General features: G+C 37.5%; 1 protein-coding gene and 1 long non-coding RNA gene across 2 annotated transcripts; one reads left to right on the forward strand and one right to left on the reverse strand.

The window, feature by feature from the left end:
- Positions 1 to 437: 437 nt before the first annotated feature.
- LOC129764740 (uncharacterized) lies at positions 438 to 6,017 on the forward strand. The gene is made up of 3 exons (XR_008741208.1): positions 438 to 569; positions 634 to 1,050; positions 5,948 to 6,017. It is a non-coding gene; the product is annotated as an uncharacterized LOC129764740 (long non-coding RNA).
- A 10,286-nt stretch (positions 6,018 to 16,303) lies between these two features.
- On the reverse strand, positions 16,304 to 17,755 carry LOC129767667 (neuroserpin-like). Its single transcript, XM_055768787.1, has 3 exons — positions 17,630 to 17,755; positions 16,610 to 17,563; positions 16,304 to 16,550 (listed from the first exon to the last, which is right to left on the reverse strand). Exons 1-3 carry the CDS (start codon positions 17,691 to 17,693, stop codon positions 16,423 to 16,425), a joined length of 1,146 nt encoding a protein of 381 aa, XP_055624762.1. The 5' UTR covers positions 17,694 to 17,755; the 3' UTR covers positions 16,304 to 16,422.
- Positions 17,756 to 18,379: the final 624 nt, after the last annotated feature.

Below are 18,379 nucleotides of genomic sequence, written 5' to 3' on the forward strand. Positions count from 1 at the left end.
TCATCGTGCAGTCCATCCTTTGACCAGTGTATGATTAACAATAACGCCATCCGGTCACTTATATATTATGATGCTATTCATCACATCATACCCATCCCCCCTCTCTTAGGGGGGGCTGCCATACAAATGAAGCACAAATTTCTGCATTACTCGAGGATTAATCAAGCAAATGAAACCAGATTAGGCATATGGAGGTTTGAACCTTAAGGGTGCAATAAATAATTCTCAATCAATGAATAATTCTGCGATTGGACCCATGAACAGCGCTTAGTAAGAAAACGTGGATGTGATAGCGAAAAATAAATTTTGGGTGGGACGAAGTTTGCCGGGTCAGCTAGTATTGTAATAAATGTGGCCATTGACACAACAAAAAACAACAATACGCGATCGTAGCGCGCAGTCATCTTGTTCCAAGCCCATTATTTAGTGCAGAATCACTTTGAAGTACCATTATTACCCATCCTGTCTTATTCATCATGCTGTGTTCCTTGGTCGGCCTGTAAAAAAAACATTCAAATGATATTCTATGTCATCTTCCATCCTGCAATAAACACGATCCTGTTCTAAAGGTGAGGTAAATAGCCGTAAAAATGTTAACAAAAAAATGGACATCGTCATCGTCTAATTCGCTAGGCTCTTCCCTTCCTGTGGTACCGGACCCAAACGTTTGTTATTTTTTGTTCCTCTCTCTCTGTGCGAAAACTATTCCGCTTAGAGCAAATCCATGTTTTGACATGCAACTAAATCACTCCGGAATGCGGCAAAAAGCAGTAACAAAACCTAACCGAAAACTTAGGACCGATAAAACAGGCAACGATTTCCTCTTTGAGGGTACCCAACTGCGGTAAGGAGATAAGGCCGGCCAGGTAATGTTCAAGAAATCATTCGTTAAGAAGAGGAGCAAAAAAACATCCAACAGGTAGAGGAGTTCTCCATGACCCAATGGCCCGACGCATGAAAGACGCGAACAATGGCCTACTCTGGAATTACTTTATTGTCCGCTTTTTGGAGGTTGTGTTATGTGTGTGCGTCTCTTTCTTTATCTCTCAGGTGAGTGACTACCTTCGGCAATTCGGTATCAGCGTGGGATGCTGTAAAAGTTGCTAATGGGAAATATTTGTTGTTGACGATAAGACGGTTTTACGCCGATTCAACTCGGGCCTGGGTTGATGTGGTAAGAGCAAAGAACGAAATTTGTTAGGGCGTATCTCCGGCTGATTATTTGCTAAATGGTCGACGCATTTGTTGGGTAGCTAATGGCCGAAATAAAGACATTACCGTGGAAAACGAAGAAACGGGGATGTTCGGCACAGTGTGTTTTACGTGGCTAAATGGTAAGTGGCGTTTGCGCTTATCACACAATTCGTGGGAGCTTCGATTTTATTTCCCGTTCAAGCGGATGGAGGCATCTTTGAGTGTGCCATTCAAAATATAAATGAGGCATTCGATTTGGCACCGGATTTGGTCAAGACAGACAAAACCTATTTGGCACAAAAGCAAGAGTTAGGCTTTTTAAAAATTGGAGGCACTCTTGATTTGCATATTTATAAGTTCGCACAATCCTTAATTGCTGATTATCAATGTTAATGACTTCTTTATTCGAAAGAAAAGGTATGAATTTGGAGACCCAAATCTGAAGTGATTTTACGAGCGGACATAACAAAAATTGTGATCCTTGTGATGCTATTCCAATTCTCTTTTTACTTTTTTCGGAGGCATTTCACATTCGAATCCGGTGGTGCCCATTCGGGTGCTGATGAATATCAGTTGATAATGATAGCAACGATTTCACCCGTCGTTTCTTTGCGGGACCACGGTTTCGCTTCGATCCGTTAGAAGTGGCGCCAATGTTGATTAGTATCGGATCGAACTGCTCATCGTGTTTTTTTTCATTTGTGTCCACAGTCAGAAGCCATATTTTAATGTGTGGAAATCTTTTCTCGAATAGAAATCCTATTTTTTGCAATTAAGGAGAAAAAATGATCGCACACTCAAAAAAAACTGACTTTTCAAAGGATGGTCGTTCTATGAATTCCGTTAATCAATACTAGCTTCCACAATTATTCTTAATCATACAAAACCGTTGTAAGTCGTGTTTGCGTCTATTTTACTATTATTGCTACTTTGAACCTTGCTCTCCAAGAATCTCGAGTAGATGCAGTGGCTTTTGCAAATTCCGCATCTCTTGAAAGACTTCCAGTAGAGTTTTTAAGATCGAAGATTGAAGAATTTCGTGCGAAAACACGTACCTGTATTGTTTGCTTCCCCAAGGGGTCCAAAATTCATTCATCTGAAGTACCATTTCATTGAGCAAGACATTGTGCAGAATGTGCAGAATGACAAAAATTTAACAACAACTTTTCACTGATAATAAATCAGCAGGAATTTTATAGATTCCAGAGAGTTCCTAAGTGTACGACAAAGCTCGTCTGAAAGGTCTCACCAGGGATGACCCTGGCAAACGCTCGGACTAATTACCGGCAACCTGTTTGCATGTTTTTCTTAAGGTGTAATTCGTTTCCCGTTTCACCCTTAACGAGGATCCATAGCCTCCACCCGAAATTCACATAATGGAAATGTTTTAAGAATGAACCTAGAGAAACAAAAATACAAACCATAGTCTAAGGTATGAGAGTTCATTCATAAAAATTCTTAGGAAAAAAACACAAAACTCTGCGCAGAGGCGATCCCACGCAAGCACCACCGACCGACCGATGTGTTCAAGGCCCGAGGGCGGCGAAAAGAGGTCGAAAATAATACACATAATAAGGGTCTGAACGCTATCAGCTCATAAAAATCAAGTCTACAAGTGGAAAGAAGACAACAAAACATTTAACTTTTGTGTTTCTCCCATTCCCATTCGTCATCGCGCCATCGGTAGGAGGAAGCTCTTGCGCAGAAGCGACCCGAAACCGACCCAAGCCCCGACCGTCGCAAAGAATGGAGCCGTTGAGGAGAAAAGGCGAGCCTCGAGATTTTTCTGTAAACACATATCGAATTATTTTATTACCTTTTAAGGTGTTTTCTTTGGGCTTGGCCTGTATCCAATGAATGATTAAGGGAAGAGAAACGCACCAGAGATGTTAAGTCTCCATAATGTGGTAATGGAAACGTTTTTCTGTATAATCGTGAGCATCCCTGAACGAAAAGTTTCTCTGTTATTGAAAGTTTATAGTGGATTATAATTAAAATTACATTAAATTGATAAACAATTCAATGTTTGGATAGGTTATCCTCACAATGTGGTCATGATTGTAGGTGTTACCTTTGCAACGCAATGATCAGTCAACTGCTGCAACAAAGTATACGTGACTATTTTCATTTAAACGGAAACAGTATGAGATTAGTTCACCTACTGGGAGCAAGTTAGGTATTATGACCAAAAGCACATAGCATATCGAACAAGTGCACATCCACGCTTATTATGGTGCGAATACAACAAATACCACCTTTCGTAGATGAAGGAAGAAGACAGTAATAACCAGTGTTGAAAAAAATCATCTTCGTTCAGCTCAAAAGCTTATATTTTCGGGCTAGTTTGCATCGAAAACCTATATACTCCAAACGAAAATCAAAATGACAGATCCAAGCAACCAGTGAATATGAGCAAATGAACTTTTGTTCATCAATATGTTTTGATGTTTATTTTTCCACCCAATGTCATTTTCATCTTGATTATTCAGAATGCCAGAACAGATTTTCATTTTAGCCAAATGAATATCAGCTGTTGTTTACTTTTAACCAGAGGTAGCTGTGTGCGGCTGGATTTTATGTAGGTCGGATTGTACTGATGCTAAAGTCCTTCCAAATCAACGCAGGCAACAAGAAGATTATGATGTGTTGTAATTCATTTGACCATCGAGTCTAGGAGCAATTGTTATTCGATTGCAATACGGTGTTTAGGGATCGTTCGCGATGCCGTTGTTACCGTCTCGCCAAACAAAATCCTGCGCGATTTCTTGCAAAGATCGTTTCATTGAGCTCTGGCGTTTTTGTTCTCTAAATGATCCAGCCTGACTAATTTTATTTTATTTTTGAATTTTGACTCAAAATCAATTCCAGAAAAAATATCGTTTCGAATGTGAGAAATATCAATTTGTTGCTTTTGATATTCAAAGTATAAATAACAGCGAAGTTATGAACCCCACTCAATGCCGCATTCATTCTTTATAGCAAATTTGTTCATGCATCAGCGATATGAACAAAATGAACTCGTTTGTTATTGTCATCAATATAATGAGGGCAATGTGTTTCGAGCTGAAAAAAAAGTCATTTACACTGAAATAAAATCATATTCGTTACTCGTGAATATTTGTTGATATTCTAAGACACTGGTAATAACACCAAAACAGTGCGCTTGCTGTGGGAAGGAGTACTGCAATTTTGTCCAAATTTAGTGCTTACGTTGACATGGTTCATCACGTAGGCTATGACGCTATTTATGGGCACCGTTTTCGTAGGTTTATGCCAATGTCCTGGAAATGCGACATAGCATGCGCTGCCATAACTTTTTTTCACATCGTGACGTTAATATTTGTGTTCATATTTAATTGCCCATCTCACCCATGTGAAAATGCTATTTTCAATAAGTGTTTTATCAATGAAAAACATACATTCTATTGAAGTTCCCGCAGATTTTGAGTATAATGTGACAGCGTGCAGTGGGTATTTATGAAATCTCGTCGAAAATGATAAATAAAAGTGATATTTTGGATAGACATTTTCACTATCCCACGGCCATAAAAACAAACGAAATTTTCTTTTTTTACGAAACCATATTAATATTCAGCTATTCCATGCCAAATTGATATAGTGGTTCTCAAATTTTCGTCAAAAGTGGTAATTTTGTTCTTTATCGCAAAACATTAGACCCGTGTTTTTTTATTTTTTTATAAGGGTGCCCATTTCTTGTTAGAGTGGCACGAAAAATCATTTTATTTTCACTTTTCCCGAGAATGTCTTTTTTAAAAAAAAACATGACTTTTGAGCCACTGAACCGATTTAGATGATCGCCAAATCAAATTGGAGTCAATTAGATAGCTACCAAAAGATTTCTCGGTTAAAAATAGAGGGCACTTTATTTTAAATATTTTTTATGGAAAGCTGACATTTTTTTACGTAACACATCTCTATGGCAGAGATGCCGAGATTTAACCGAGAAATTTGCTAGCTAATTATTTTATTTTGTTCAATTTGATTTGTCGATCATCCAAATCGGTTCAGCGGTTCAAAAGTTATGCTTTTTTTTAAAAAAGACATTCTTGGGAAAATGTGGAAAAAATGGTTTTTTGTGCCACTCTAAAAAGAAATGGGCACCATAATAAAAAAAAATAAATAATACGGGTCTGATATTTTGCTATAAAGAACAAAATTACCACTTTTGACGAAAATCTGAGAACCACTATATCGGTATGGCATGGAATGGATGTATTACTTTGACTCTTTATGGTAATGTGTGTGATATAGGAAGATAGTTTCCAATTAAGGTAGTAGCCCGGTATGACGGGTTCAAAAAATCGTTTTTTTTTACATTTTTCGGAAGAAAAACATCTTAAAAATGTACTCAAAAAAAATCAGACCGAAAATTTTTTTTAATGTTATAGCTGATATGGGAGAGCGCGCCATAGTGTGTATGAAAGCGTGTGACAAAACTTTAAACGCGTTTTTCTCAAAACCATGTTTTCGAAATATCGTGGAAGCACTGACTCAAAACTATTCACAAACTGACTCAAAACTATTCACACATATCTAAATAAGTAACCTTTAAAACATTTAAATTTTTAAAAATAAACTATTTTATTTAAAAAATTTATCAAAAAAAAAAATGATTTTGTGAACTTTTTTCACGAATCCGTCATTTAGTTTTAGTTTTTCATGTATATTATAGGTTAGTTCATTAAAATAAAGTCTGCAGAATAATAATCTTTTTGATGTTTTCTTATTTCAGATGATTTCGGAAGGCTGTGTGCTTCCCCGAACCAGCTCATCTTCTTTTCGAGAACTCCACTCTGAAGTCAAATATTAAAAACAAATTTATGTAAAATAAACTAAAACAAAATAGTTTTTCTATATTTTGAAACACTAATAAAAACATGTAAAAAATTTAAAAGGATCGCATTTTATTTACATGTTGGAAAATGTTTGTGAAAAGTCACAGGAAGGTTGTGTCCAAGACACGACCGCATAGTTGACGTAGGATTCCGTTAGGCTATCTGTTGATGCGAACTTTCTAATATTTTCTAATATTTCTTCACTTTTCCAATTTTTCTCATGTATAAACTTTCTTTGGGTGAGAATAAACACAACAAAACAGACAGCTTAGACCAAACGACCCGTTCTCGAGCGGGAACACACCTAGGTTTTTATTTATGAAAATTGAAATAAATCGTTTCATGTATCAAGTTCTCGTGTGTGATTGTCCCTATATCCTTATACCCTCCTTTCCTTCCTTTGCGGGTAATTCGTCCCCTTGCTCTACACTTACACTTGTACTAAATTTTTCACAATACACGATCGGTCATTGATATGAAATTTAACGAAGCAACCAACATTAAAGTTCCAAATTTAAATGTTATTTGCTAGAATTAATCGTATCACTCACTTTACTTGCAATACAAAAGTGCCCCCGACTTGCAAATATTTGCAATGCCGATTTCCCCCAGGCAGGGGAACACATTTCGGTGGGAGCAAAAGCTCCCCCTACTTTTCTGTATTTGCAATGCCGATTTCCCCTAGGCAGCTTGGTTTTGATGTCTCTGTTAGAGACCCGCCGCGTGTGTCGTCAATTTCGACCAATCAGAAGTTGGTATTTCCGTTAGGGTAGGGGTTGAGATTTTTCAATTGTTCGATAGTTAGTTTCATGACATATATTATTTTCTTCAATATGAAAAATTGTTATGGAGTGCCGAAATCGATTGAAACAAAAATTCCATCAATCCAATATCGAATGACTGAGCAATAAGCGTTTGAAATTGGACAATTTTCACGATATACTCAATTTTCGATTTTCAATTTGTACCGCAATATGTTCCCGAAAGACGTAATCCTACGTCAAAAACGTCTGAATTTCGGTCGTCACGCCGGGCTACTTTCTTAAGCAGCATTTCATTGAAAATGTCACTGTTTTCGAGGACTAAAAATACGGCTGCTCTCTGGGCCTTTCCACCACATAAATTAGTTATGGAAATTATTTTCAATACAATTGTCATCTGTTAAAAAAACAAACAGTTACAATATTTCATGAGAAATTTGGCTCAAATCATCATGAAACCGTGAGTATTTTGAACATTGTTTTGTTGCTTCCATATACACTGCGTTTCACAATTATAGAACAACTCATTTTTTCTGAATTTCCAGAGATATGTCCAAGACCAAGCAGCGCCATGTTGTAGTGTGTATTTTGTTCTACGCAGAAGATACTGCTAGTTTAAGCTCTTCAAGTCACTCATACGGTTTGTGAGATGCATCTACTGTACGTAAAATCACTCTTCATAAGTTTTTGATACAGGTTTGATCTGGTAAATAAGGTGAATCTGAAGCCACTATTCATTTAACCATGCCATGACCATTTGGATTTTATGAATTGATACCAAATTACCCAATCATCACGGTGTTTTTGATACAAAAACAGTAGGAAATTATTCTGAAGTACTTCATTGCACTTCTGACTGTACATTCTTGTTGATGAAAAACTATCTGAACCAGATATTTTTGAAAATATTTTCCTCAAACCATCAAACTGCCGCCTGCAAAGTTGAAAAATTAAATGACACGTTCCGTAAGTCTTTCCAGTATGAAAAAATTCTATTAATGTTGAATTTCTTTTTATCAGAGTTGGCTTCCTGAAATAGTTAAACCCATGGGATTAACTTCTACATTAGTTTTTGGACCCGTAGCTTTGGAGATGGGATTTTTATGGTTTGGGGAGAATTTCCTCAAAAAGACCTGTTCAGAATCATTTACTACAGTTTTTGTATCAAAAACACCGTGATAATTGGGTAATTTGGCATCAATTCATAAAATCCGGATGGTCATGGCATTGTTCAATGAATAGGGACTTAGGATTGTGGACTGGTCAGCTTGTTTACCGGATCAAAACCCTATCAAAAACTTATGAGGAGTGATTGTACGATAGTGCATGCATCTTACAAACAGTATGGGTGATTTGAAGAGCATAAACGAGCAGTATCCTCTGCTTAGAACAAGATACACACTAAAACATGGCGCAGCTTGCTCGAAATCACCCCGAATGGGCTATTTGAACTGATTGAGAACTAAAGATGACTCACGAATTAGAGACTTATTGTAATTCATGTGAAATAGATGTTAATTTTGTAAAGGAGTGAAAGTTTTTTTCCATCTGGTTCTATAGTTATGAAACACTGGAATTTTAGTTTTTTTAATGTTCCGTGTTTGGACACAACAATAAATTTCAAATGGCCAATCGTATAAATGAAGATAGTTATTATCTCCTACACTTTATACTTCAATTCAACCGACTTCTTACATATCTCTAAAAACTCAGAAAAAACGAGTGGTTCTATAGTCGTGAAACGCAGTGTAGAACGCAAATAATTACGACACCATATTTTGCTTGCTGATACAAATACTTCGCCAACTGCTTCACCTCGATATGTACCTCATTGGGTGTATGCTTTAGGTGCTGATTAAATACTGTATATAGAATTTATACAGCCTGTGCGAATATTTCGAATTAATCAGAAAGAGAGCAATAATCGGAGAATTTCTCTTAAAACTAAAGGCCGCATTTGGAAAAAAATTGCACACACATTGCACATTCTCTTAAAACAAATAAAAGTTTACTAATAATTGAAGATTTGCTTTATTTTCTTTGTTGAATTCTCTCTCCCATTCCGAATGCCCGCACTTTTTGCATCACTCCGTCCATCAAATTTTGTGAAAAAAATCTCATTTTCAAATAGTATCCATTTTCTCCAAATTCAACTCATTTTTAATTACATTGGGAAGTTTTTGATGTGGTGTTGACGTCGCATAAGTCTGACACGTTTTGAACATAGGAGCTGGACGCTAGATCAAACAAGAACGAAGTTGAATTTTTGTGCTTCTTGAGAAACTGCAAGAGACATTTCTAAAGAAACTCTTTATTGTATTGTACCTAATATAGCCAAAAATTCTGTCAGTGAAATCGCAACTACTGCCAGCAGAGAACGAGTGGTTCTCCTCCATTGATGTTGAATTATTCCGTCTATCGGAATTATTAATCGAAGCAGTTTCTATATGAGACCATTACATCGTCAGGAAACTGTTCCTCAAGGAAGACGTTGTTTTTAGAAAAGCAAACGTCAAAATCAAATGGGATAATTCTACAAGCTCACGTCTACAACAAGTGGGGTGTTGTTAAAATGCACACTTAAAAGAAATACGAGAAATAAAGAAAATAGCAATTGACTAAATATTAATCGTTTTACCCTTTTCACCAAAATCCTTCCCAGTTTCATGGATTGATATGAATTTGTGTATCTTCTAGTTTGAAAGAATGTAAACTGGAGCTTTTAGTTAACTTTGATTAAAAGATTTTTTTTTCTGTTACCTTGTTGACGATTAGCCCCAGATTGTTGATGTTGACGAAGTTATATTCAATCTCAAAAGCCTCCTCTGCAGGTGGCACTGAACGATCTGTCGTGTAGGGAAAGTATATTTAACGTCAATTTCGTTCAAAAGAGTTGTTTGTTTATTCATTGTGCTTAAATATGATAATTTCAGCTGTCCAGTTTCTATAAGACCATTTCAAAATTCATAATTATTATCAATGAGAAATTCAAAACGATCGGCTGATTTACATGTAAAAAATTAGTAACTTTGCCATTAAGACTAATAACCTTGAAAATTCGTGTTGGTTACTATTTACCAAATTCTGCTGAACAAATTTCTCGATATTTTTCAATTTTTCCGAAATTGCGACCTTGAGCTCTTCAATCGTGGTGTACCGTTTTCCCTCAGTGTAGATTCTGCGTACAAGGATCCCCCTAAGATTTTCAACAGGATTCAAGTCTGGAGAACGAGCCGGCCAGTCCAAAAATTAAAGTTTTTGGTCCTTAATTCATTGCTTAGTTTACTTGCTGGTATGGATAGTAGCATTGTTTTGCTGGAATGTGATTTTTTCTGTGACGATATCCACGCAAAAACGGTAGGAGAGAGTATTCCAGAACATGTGTGTAATCCTTGAATGATATGAAAGCTATCTTGAGCTTCCGGTTGCGCAGAATCCCGCCCAAACCATGCACGAGTCTCAACCAAAATTCCTGGTAAAAAATACTGTTTCTTCTTCCGTAAATCACACCAGTACCCGTTGAAATCATGAGGACCATCCTAATTGAACTTTTTTCCGTCAGTGAAGATAACCCATACATTGTAGAACTTTTCGTTATGGTATATAGCAAAATGTATTCTTTTGGAGACATTCTTTGGCGCAACACACCATCTCCAACTGTCGGTTCATATGAACTTTAGCAAAACTCAGACGTCTTCCGATGTGAGATGGTGTAAGATGAGGAGTTTTAACCTCCTAAGCCCTCTTTAAGTGAGGGTTTTATAACAAAAATTTGTCGAATTGTCACCCGAGCACCCGAGTAGTTGAAATATTGGTTTGTTTGCACATGCGATTTTGGGGTATTCGGACCTGTTCTAGCTATTTCCCGCTTACCCCGGTCAGACAGCTTCGATTTACGTGGATCTCTCTCGTTCTTATCGTATCCTTGAGGATTCGCCAAATAATTGAGCACTTCTTGACGGGATCGTCCAATCCGACGAGAAATTTCTCTGATACCAACATTTTCATGGTTAAATGCATCGATTTGTCTTTTTTCTTTCTTTTTTCCATGAGGACATTTCCCTTCGGCATTTGCCAGATTTAATTGATAAAAGAACTAAAACAACGGAAAATGTAACTGGTCTTATAGAAACTTGACAGCTGAAAATACGAAAACATTCGTTCACGCTCAGCGCTTGCACACACACATATGATAATCATGAAGTGTATGGTAGTCACCAATACCTACACACTAGAATATAAATTGAAGCATTGTTTGTTTACAATGACACTAAGCAGCATGATCATCACCTGGTCTTAGTTGGTTTCTTTTTTAAAACTTTATCAAGTTTCCCCAAAGGATGAACATAATCTGGGAAAGGTTCAATCAAGCTGGGGATTTTTTTATGTTGAAGTTCCACGAGTGTAGCTTGGATGATTTTAGAGACAAACATAGTGGGACTAATGGGGCTGCTCACTTAGGAAATCCATACAATCATTCTCGGGTCATCTGCTCGACCACAGTACCCAGTGAGATGACCGCATTCATTGCAGCCATGACGATGGTCACGATACTGAGAAATTGCAGCTGCCTCGGCTGGTGGAAAGATCATTTCGAAAACCCCATTATTTACCGAGTTTTAGCCATTTTAGTGATGTGGTATCTAATCTAGTGCGACAATAACAATTAATATCAAACGCGAAACTCGAAACTATTTTTTTTTTTCAAACTGGCGTACACGACATTTCAAATTCTACTGAATTTATTTAATTCGGATTCATATGAATATAACTACTTTATCGCTTGAACCAATAAAAAATTATAATTCCAATTCTGGAAAAATCGGGAAAAATAGAAAAGACGCTTTAAACCGCATTTTTTCTTAAAACGGCCGCTATTTTGTCAGGGGTTCATGCGAATCTATAATAATTAACAACACGTTACGAACATTCTTACGGCCTACTTGATCGTTCGAAGCATTTGAATTTGAATTGATGAAACTGTGCAACTCTGGTTATAATTCGTCATTATTTCTGGATACAGCTGAAGAATATCGAAAGCATTTCTATCGAATCAGCAAAGCAGCAATATAGCTAAATCCGAGTAACCGCAACATATGTTTAGCTTAGAACATTAATTTGACTCAATGTCAAGATGGTGGTTTTTCAAGCGAATAGCATGCGCTGCCATAACTATTTCTCAAATAGTGACGTCAGTCGTTGTGTTTATATTTGATTTCGTACCGTATCCATGTGAAAATGCTATTTTCAGGAAGTGTTTTATCAATTAAAAACGTACACTTTATTAGAGTTCCCGCTGAATATGAAGCTAATGTGACAGCAGGCAGTGATTATTTGTGAATTCACATCGAAAAAGACGGATAAAAGTGATATTTCCATGTGCCATATTCACTCCCCCACGTTCATAGGAACGAACGAAATTTCATTGATTTAACGTTACGAAGTTGATGTTTTGAAGGCTTTCAGTATCGGTGTGTGTATTGTGAGAAAATAATCGGCAATTGATAAAAATTTCACCGAAAATGTTACTGCTTTCGAGACCTAAGTATACGACTGTTCTTTGGACCTTTTTACTACATAAATAATCGAAATAAGCCACAATACAATTATCATCTGTTAAAAACAAACAGTTGAATGATTTCATGTGAATTTCGGCTCAAATTATCATCCAACCGTGATTTGTGTTTTGGCCCAGTGTGTTTCATCGAGAAAAACATACTTATGTTTATGTAAAGTATTTTGGGATAATGTTACAATCAGTAACAGTGTTCAGAGATCGATACCAGGTGTCTTGGCCAGATTGCACACCAGAAAAATTGGATTGAGGCCATCTCGAATTCTGTATGGATCTTTTCACTGTTGTTCGAGCATTTTCAAACCCTTTCGATGCTTGGTTAAAAAAAATCCGCTCTTGATGGCCTGCATTGCTCTTTCAAGCTCCTCCTCCTTCCAACGTTGTCTGCTCATCCTGTTTTTGTAATTCAGCGGCATCTGGAATCAATTAGACCAAAGAAAAGCCCAAAACCTGTAGGACCAATTCACCCCACAAAAACGTGTCCATGTCACCCCACACAACATGCAAAAATTAAAATGCAATTAATTTCATTTATTGTTACCAAACTGACAGTTTCGCTGCATCAAATTGTTCATCTTCAGTGGACGAACAGAGCTTTACTTCACAATACATGAAAAGTTTGTTTAATCAACGGGAAAAACCTTAAAACCACGATAGGAAAACTCATATTTTTTGACAATCAAAGTGCTTGTTGTGTTCATGCCTAAGACAAGACGTGACAACTGGCTTCTTACTCTTCTTTCTGCATTTTCGTCGACCAAGTGCTAGATAATAGGGGAGGGAAATGTGCAGGTTGCCAAATGTTATAAAATTTCGGAAGATTATTTCTCCAAGAAAAACATGTGTCCTTCGTATCATGTATTTTCTGTGCTGTGCCATTTTTTTGTATTAATTTTACAACCGAATATCACATATTTTAAACAATAAATATTTTCCTGTGATTTTGGCATGCAAAAAAATTAAACGTGAAGAGATAAAGAAAACTAGAAAACCTAGATTTGATAGTAGGAGTATGATATGTTGAAATACATGAATTAAATTCAAAGTTAATTTTATTTATCAAGAGATTATGGGCCTTACCGTTTACACTTCACGATGAAAACGAAATGTACGACACGCCATTAAATTTCGTTTTACGAGTTAGAGAAAATGATGGGTTTTCAGGTAGAATGAACACTTTTCAATTAGAAATTATGAATGAAAATTAACTTCTCCGTATCTAATTAGTGTACAATGTGAATGGAAAAACTTGCTTTCCTCATTTGGTAAAAAAATCTCGTACAAAAATTGTATCTGAAGATAATTTTATATTATAATGATAAGTTTTAGTGATGATATCGGAAAGTGTATAGAAAATAGATTAAGTTAGGGTAAGAAAGACGTACTTCAAGTAAATAAATAAAGCCAGATGGAAATTTTCATTCAGATTTTAGCAAATTTAAAAGTGCTTTTGGGCCGAGTAGTAAGACTTGTTAAAAACTTATCTCGTATCCAGATATCGACACCGTATCGTTGTCATCGCGGATACTCTTCATTTCGTTTTCACCGTGAAGTGTATACAGGAATAAGGCCTTATAATTCAACTTTGATATCGTTTAAATACGAACAGTACTGAAATATTGATAAAATAAGACATTCCCAAATTATAACATAGCGTTTATTCAGTTTTTTTTTGTAGGCATGTATGGTTTATTCAGGTTCCAACATGATTTTAAATACTTTTTCTGCTGCCTTGGTTGTTATTTGTTATTTGATCTTAATTTTATTGCTAACTGCTTTACGGTTGGAAAATCTCTGCTAGGCCACTATTATGCTAGATGGCAAGAGAATCCCGAGAAGATGTAGGGTGGAAATTCCGATGCAATGTTTCCTTCTCTTCGGGAACTGAATATGTCCGGGGTAAAAAAACGAAAATATACAAATAATCCATTATAGAAATTATCGCTAAACTGAAATGTGAATGCAACTATTATTCAATTTTATATAGTTGGCAACACTGTGAAAATCTTGGAAATCCCATTTTTGTATATTTATTTTTGTCAATTATTTTCCTCATCAGCCAATCAGAAGCCAAGTTGCAAGTGGTTCGTGTTTGACAGAAAAAGTGGTCCGGAATTGGCCACCTATTGTAATGTCTCGTCTCAGGTTCATGCTACCTGTCGAATTTTACCAAAGTTTTTATACGTTACTTACTACATACGGTTCAATAATAAAAGAAAAGGACATTTTAAAATATTCAAATTGAGCCGTACTTTTTGAGATAAAGGGGTGGTCCAAATCACCCCGTATGTCCAACTCACCCCGTGTTACCCTAATTCATCAGCAGCAGAGCACGATGTTGCTAGCGCATCCCGTTCGAGGAAATTGAGATTGACTTAAACAAACAGTCGTTTCAGGGAAAAGACGCGAGATTAAGATAAACCCTATAATGTTATTTGGAACTTGTCTCAATAATGAACGACACTTACCATTTATAGTAATTTTACTGTAAGCTGTCAAACATATAAGTTATAAATATTATGTTATAAAATCACAAATTACTCCGCCACACGAAAACTATTATTACGATATTACAACCAGCTATCACACGAACAGTCACAATAATTGTCACCTATAATATAATGCCCAAAAACAGCAGCAGTTCGCTTTCTTCGCGGCTTTCTGAGATCCGCGTTTATGTCACCGAAGAAAAAAAAATGAATACAATGCTGATTCGGGACTTATTCGTTCCCACAGAAAAGCACACAGCTGCACAAATATCAAAGCAGGCAACCCGCGTCGTCGTCATCATCATCGCCATCGTCGTGGCTTCATTACAATCTCTTCACAGGTCCTCTCTCCCAGCAGCGCTTGCTTCGACCGAAAACATACACATAGGGGTGTCAATTATGGCAGAGAGGATGAGGAAAACACCAACCGGCTGATTATGGCGATGTAAAGCGATGTGTTAAGTCGAGGGAAAGTGGCCCACAGCATGCGTAGTAGGTATTGGTATTGGATTGCTTGGGTACTCTTTCTCGCCCCGGCGATTGATATGATAAAGGTTCGAGAAAAATGGGAAAATTTATTTGGTTTGAAGTGCGAATCGAATGACTTTGTATTTTGGGCCCTATCCTATCCGGACGCCCGGATTAGAGCCCTGGATTGATGTACTGGCGCCGCACGTGACCCACACGTTCCGGCAGTTTGTTCGTCATGTGGGCAATCGCGTGAGAAATTTATCGATTCGAGGGCGGCGATTCCGATTGTTGATGGCATTTGAATTGAAATATATAGTGGCAGTAAATAATGTGACTAATTGACACCATATTTTTAACTACTTTCATGTTTGAAGTGAAAAAAACATATTTTGAATGAACGATTCAGCGTCAAAAGCCATCTGCAAAGGATTATTGTTAGCAATGGTGATAAGATCTGTGGCTAGATAAACAGCTCGTTACGGCTTGGCGTCTACTCTTCCTGTGAAAGGGTGGGTGAGAAAAATTGATGTTCCCTTGTTGAACCATTCGAGCTGCAAAACGATCCCATTGTTCCAATAAATGGGGTGCCGCATTTTTTCTTGTTTCACACGTGAAAACAGCATGTGTTTGAATTCTTGTGGGAAACTTTGGACAAACCATTTCGCATGCATTCTAGCTGACTATCCTAGTACAGGGCTCTTCCGCCTAATAATACTTTTGTTTTCGGATTGTCATATACTGCGAATTGTCGTAGAGTCTTAATAGTAACTGCGTAATTTCTGCTGCAATTGCGCTGCAATTTCTAATACATCTGTCAAGGGTGAGGAGAAACTTCCCCTTTCGATACAATGCACTCCGCTTTTGTTTCGCAAAACAATAGGTGATTCCTGCGAGAAAACCAAATTCACCCAAAAGGAGGGTCGATTGGTAATAAGAAAGGGTTCTTTACTTTTCCAGGTGAAAGATTCTCAACCTGTGATCGATTGTATTTTCACTCCTCGTTTACATATATTACTCTTAACGGGTTGACAAAGGCAGCGGAAACTTGTTTTTTTTGTGACTCCGAAGGGAAATCCCTAATCCTCGTGGTTGGAGTATTGTCCGATAAAAAGAACGGTGTTTGTCGAACGCTTCTGGATGTAGAATATGAAAGGTCTATGGGCGAAGAAAGGTCGTGATCCGACTCGCCACTTCACATTGAGTCCTGAAAGTGTATGTGACTTTTAAAATCTGAGCTATATTCAATAATAAAAATTCAATCACTTGTGGCAGTAGATGCCTCGGTGCCATCCTCGTCAACAGACACAACTGTGGTTTGAAGGATATCAGCAAACTCCGACTGTCTTCGGTGGAACATCTCCAAATCGAACACGCCAAATAAATTCTCGTAACCCATCTTCTTCAAAACGTCTGTCACGTTGAACTCGTTCTTTATCGAGAACCGGGGTAGCTCTACCATCAAAGAAGTTGTCTTACAGCCAATCCTTATACTTTCGATCAAGCCAGGCGAAAGTATTCTCACCAATTCCCTGACTGATCCTCGGCCCCGCGGAAGAATAATCCACATGGACAAATCCGATTCCTCGGAAAATAACAATTCAGCGGCGTGATAGTCCTCGGCCACTCTGTACGGAACCGACATGGCTTGACTCATCACCTCAATTTCACGATCGCCATCCAGAAAGTGAAACATCATCGTCTTCGTTTTGGCTTTCCGAAACTTACTCGCCCACCTTGCCCTAAGCGTAACAGCATTGATCAACATAAGCTCCGTCTGTGGATCCACTGTGTCCTCCTCAACGTACTCATCGATGAATTTATTTGTTGCGTTGGAGACCCATTGATTAATTTTCTGCGAAACACTTCCCCTGTCATGAAAATCTACAGCTTCAATACCAGAACCGAACACTTCGCGCAAAGATTCCTCGAAAGTCGGATTTAGTGATTCATTTTTACGGAAAACATTGAACAGGATTCGCAATTGTTCGTTATAGACACTGGCCAGGAATTCGCGCGCATCATCTGCAGTCTTCTGCTTATCATTCGTTGATAAATTGATTGCGTCCTTTATTCTCTCGCTAAGCGTTGATCCAGCCGCCTGTTGGATGGCAGCCAGTGCCAAGCGAACCGAAATTGGAGACACCACGGAGTTGGAAGATCTGCTGGAGACATGCTTGAAAAACTCGATCGAGAAGCCCAAGTTACCGTCGTCGAATTCTGTCAGAAGATAAAAAAAATGCGTCGATTATTATTTTTCCAAGATTACGGCTTGTTTTTTCACACCGTTTTCACCCGCCACGTTTACACTGATAACCACTAGCGTTAGAAGAACTATTTTTGAACTCATCTTCGCACAGACAACTCAGCGACAAGACTGGCGCGTTGCAGCAAAAACTTGCCTTATCAAAGTTGTGCAGCTTTAAATCTCTTTCGTTGGTTGGCTTTCCTGAATGAAACATAAATAAATTTGAACCGATCATACATCACGTGCTGATTGCTTAGAAAACACAACGATCACATATTGTAAACAATCGGAAGAATTTGCATCGATTGGTTGAGGTGAAATTGAAAGCAATTTTGCAATGTGTGTTATTTTTACGGTGGGAATACGCTTAGCGTATTGCGCGTTAATCAGAACGCATGGATTTCAAGAGCAATCGGAACGGGAAAGATTTGAGGCGAAGGTCAACTTCAAGTGTGCAAGCATCGGAGCATCCAATAAATGGGGCTGTCAACGGTCTGCTGAATTAAAAGCATACCGTCTTTTAATTACGTAATTGACCATTTTGAACCACTATTCCAGTTATCAATGCCTCATAAGGAACATTGTTCCAAGTTGCGGACACACGCCGAATCTCTCTTGAAAGTTTCATCAACAAGCTGTTTACAGGGTCTTTCAGATTAAACGCTCACGCAACGAATTTTAATAACTTCTACAAAAGTGACAGATATTGATTTTTTTTACCATAGAAGGACAAAGTTTCATTAAGGCTTCGGTTGCTTGAGTAATACGATTTCACTAAAAATACACGT

This window comes from Toxorhynchites rutilus, chromosome 2 (genome assembly GCF_029784135.1).
Source record: "Toxorhynchites rutilus septentrionalis strain SRP chromosome 2, ASM2978413v1, whole genome shotgun sequence".
Taxonomy (NCBI): domain Eukaryota; kingdom Metazoa; phylum Arthropoda; class Insecta; order Diptera; family Culicidae; genus Toxorhynchites; species Toxorhynchites rutilus.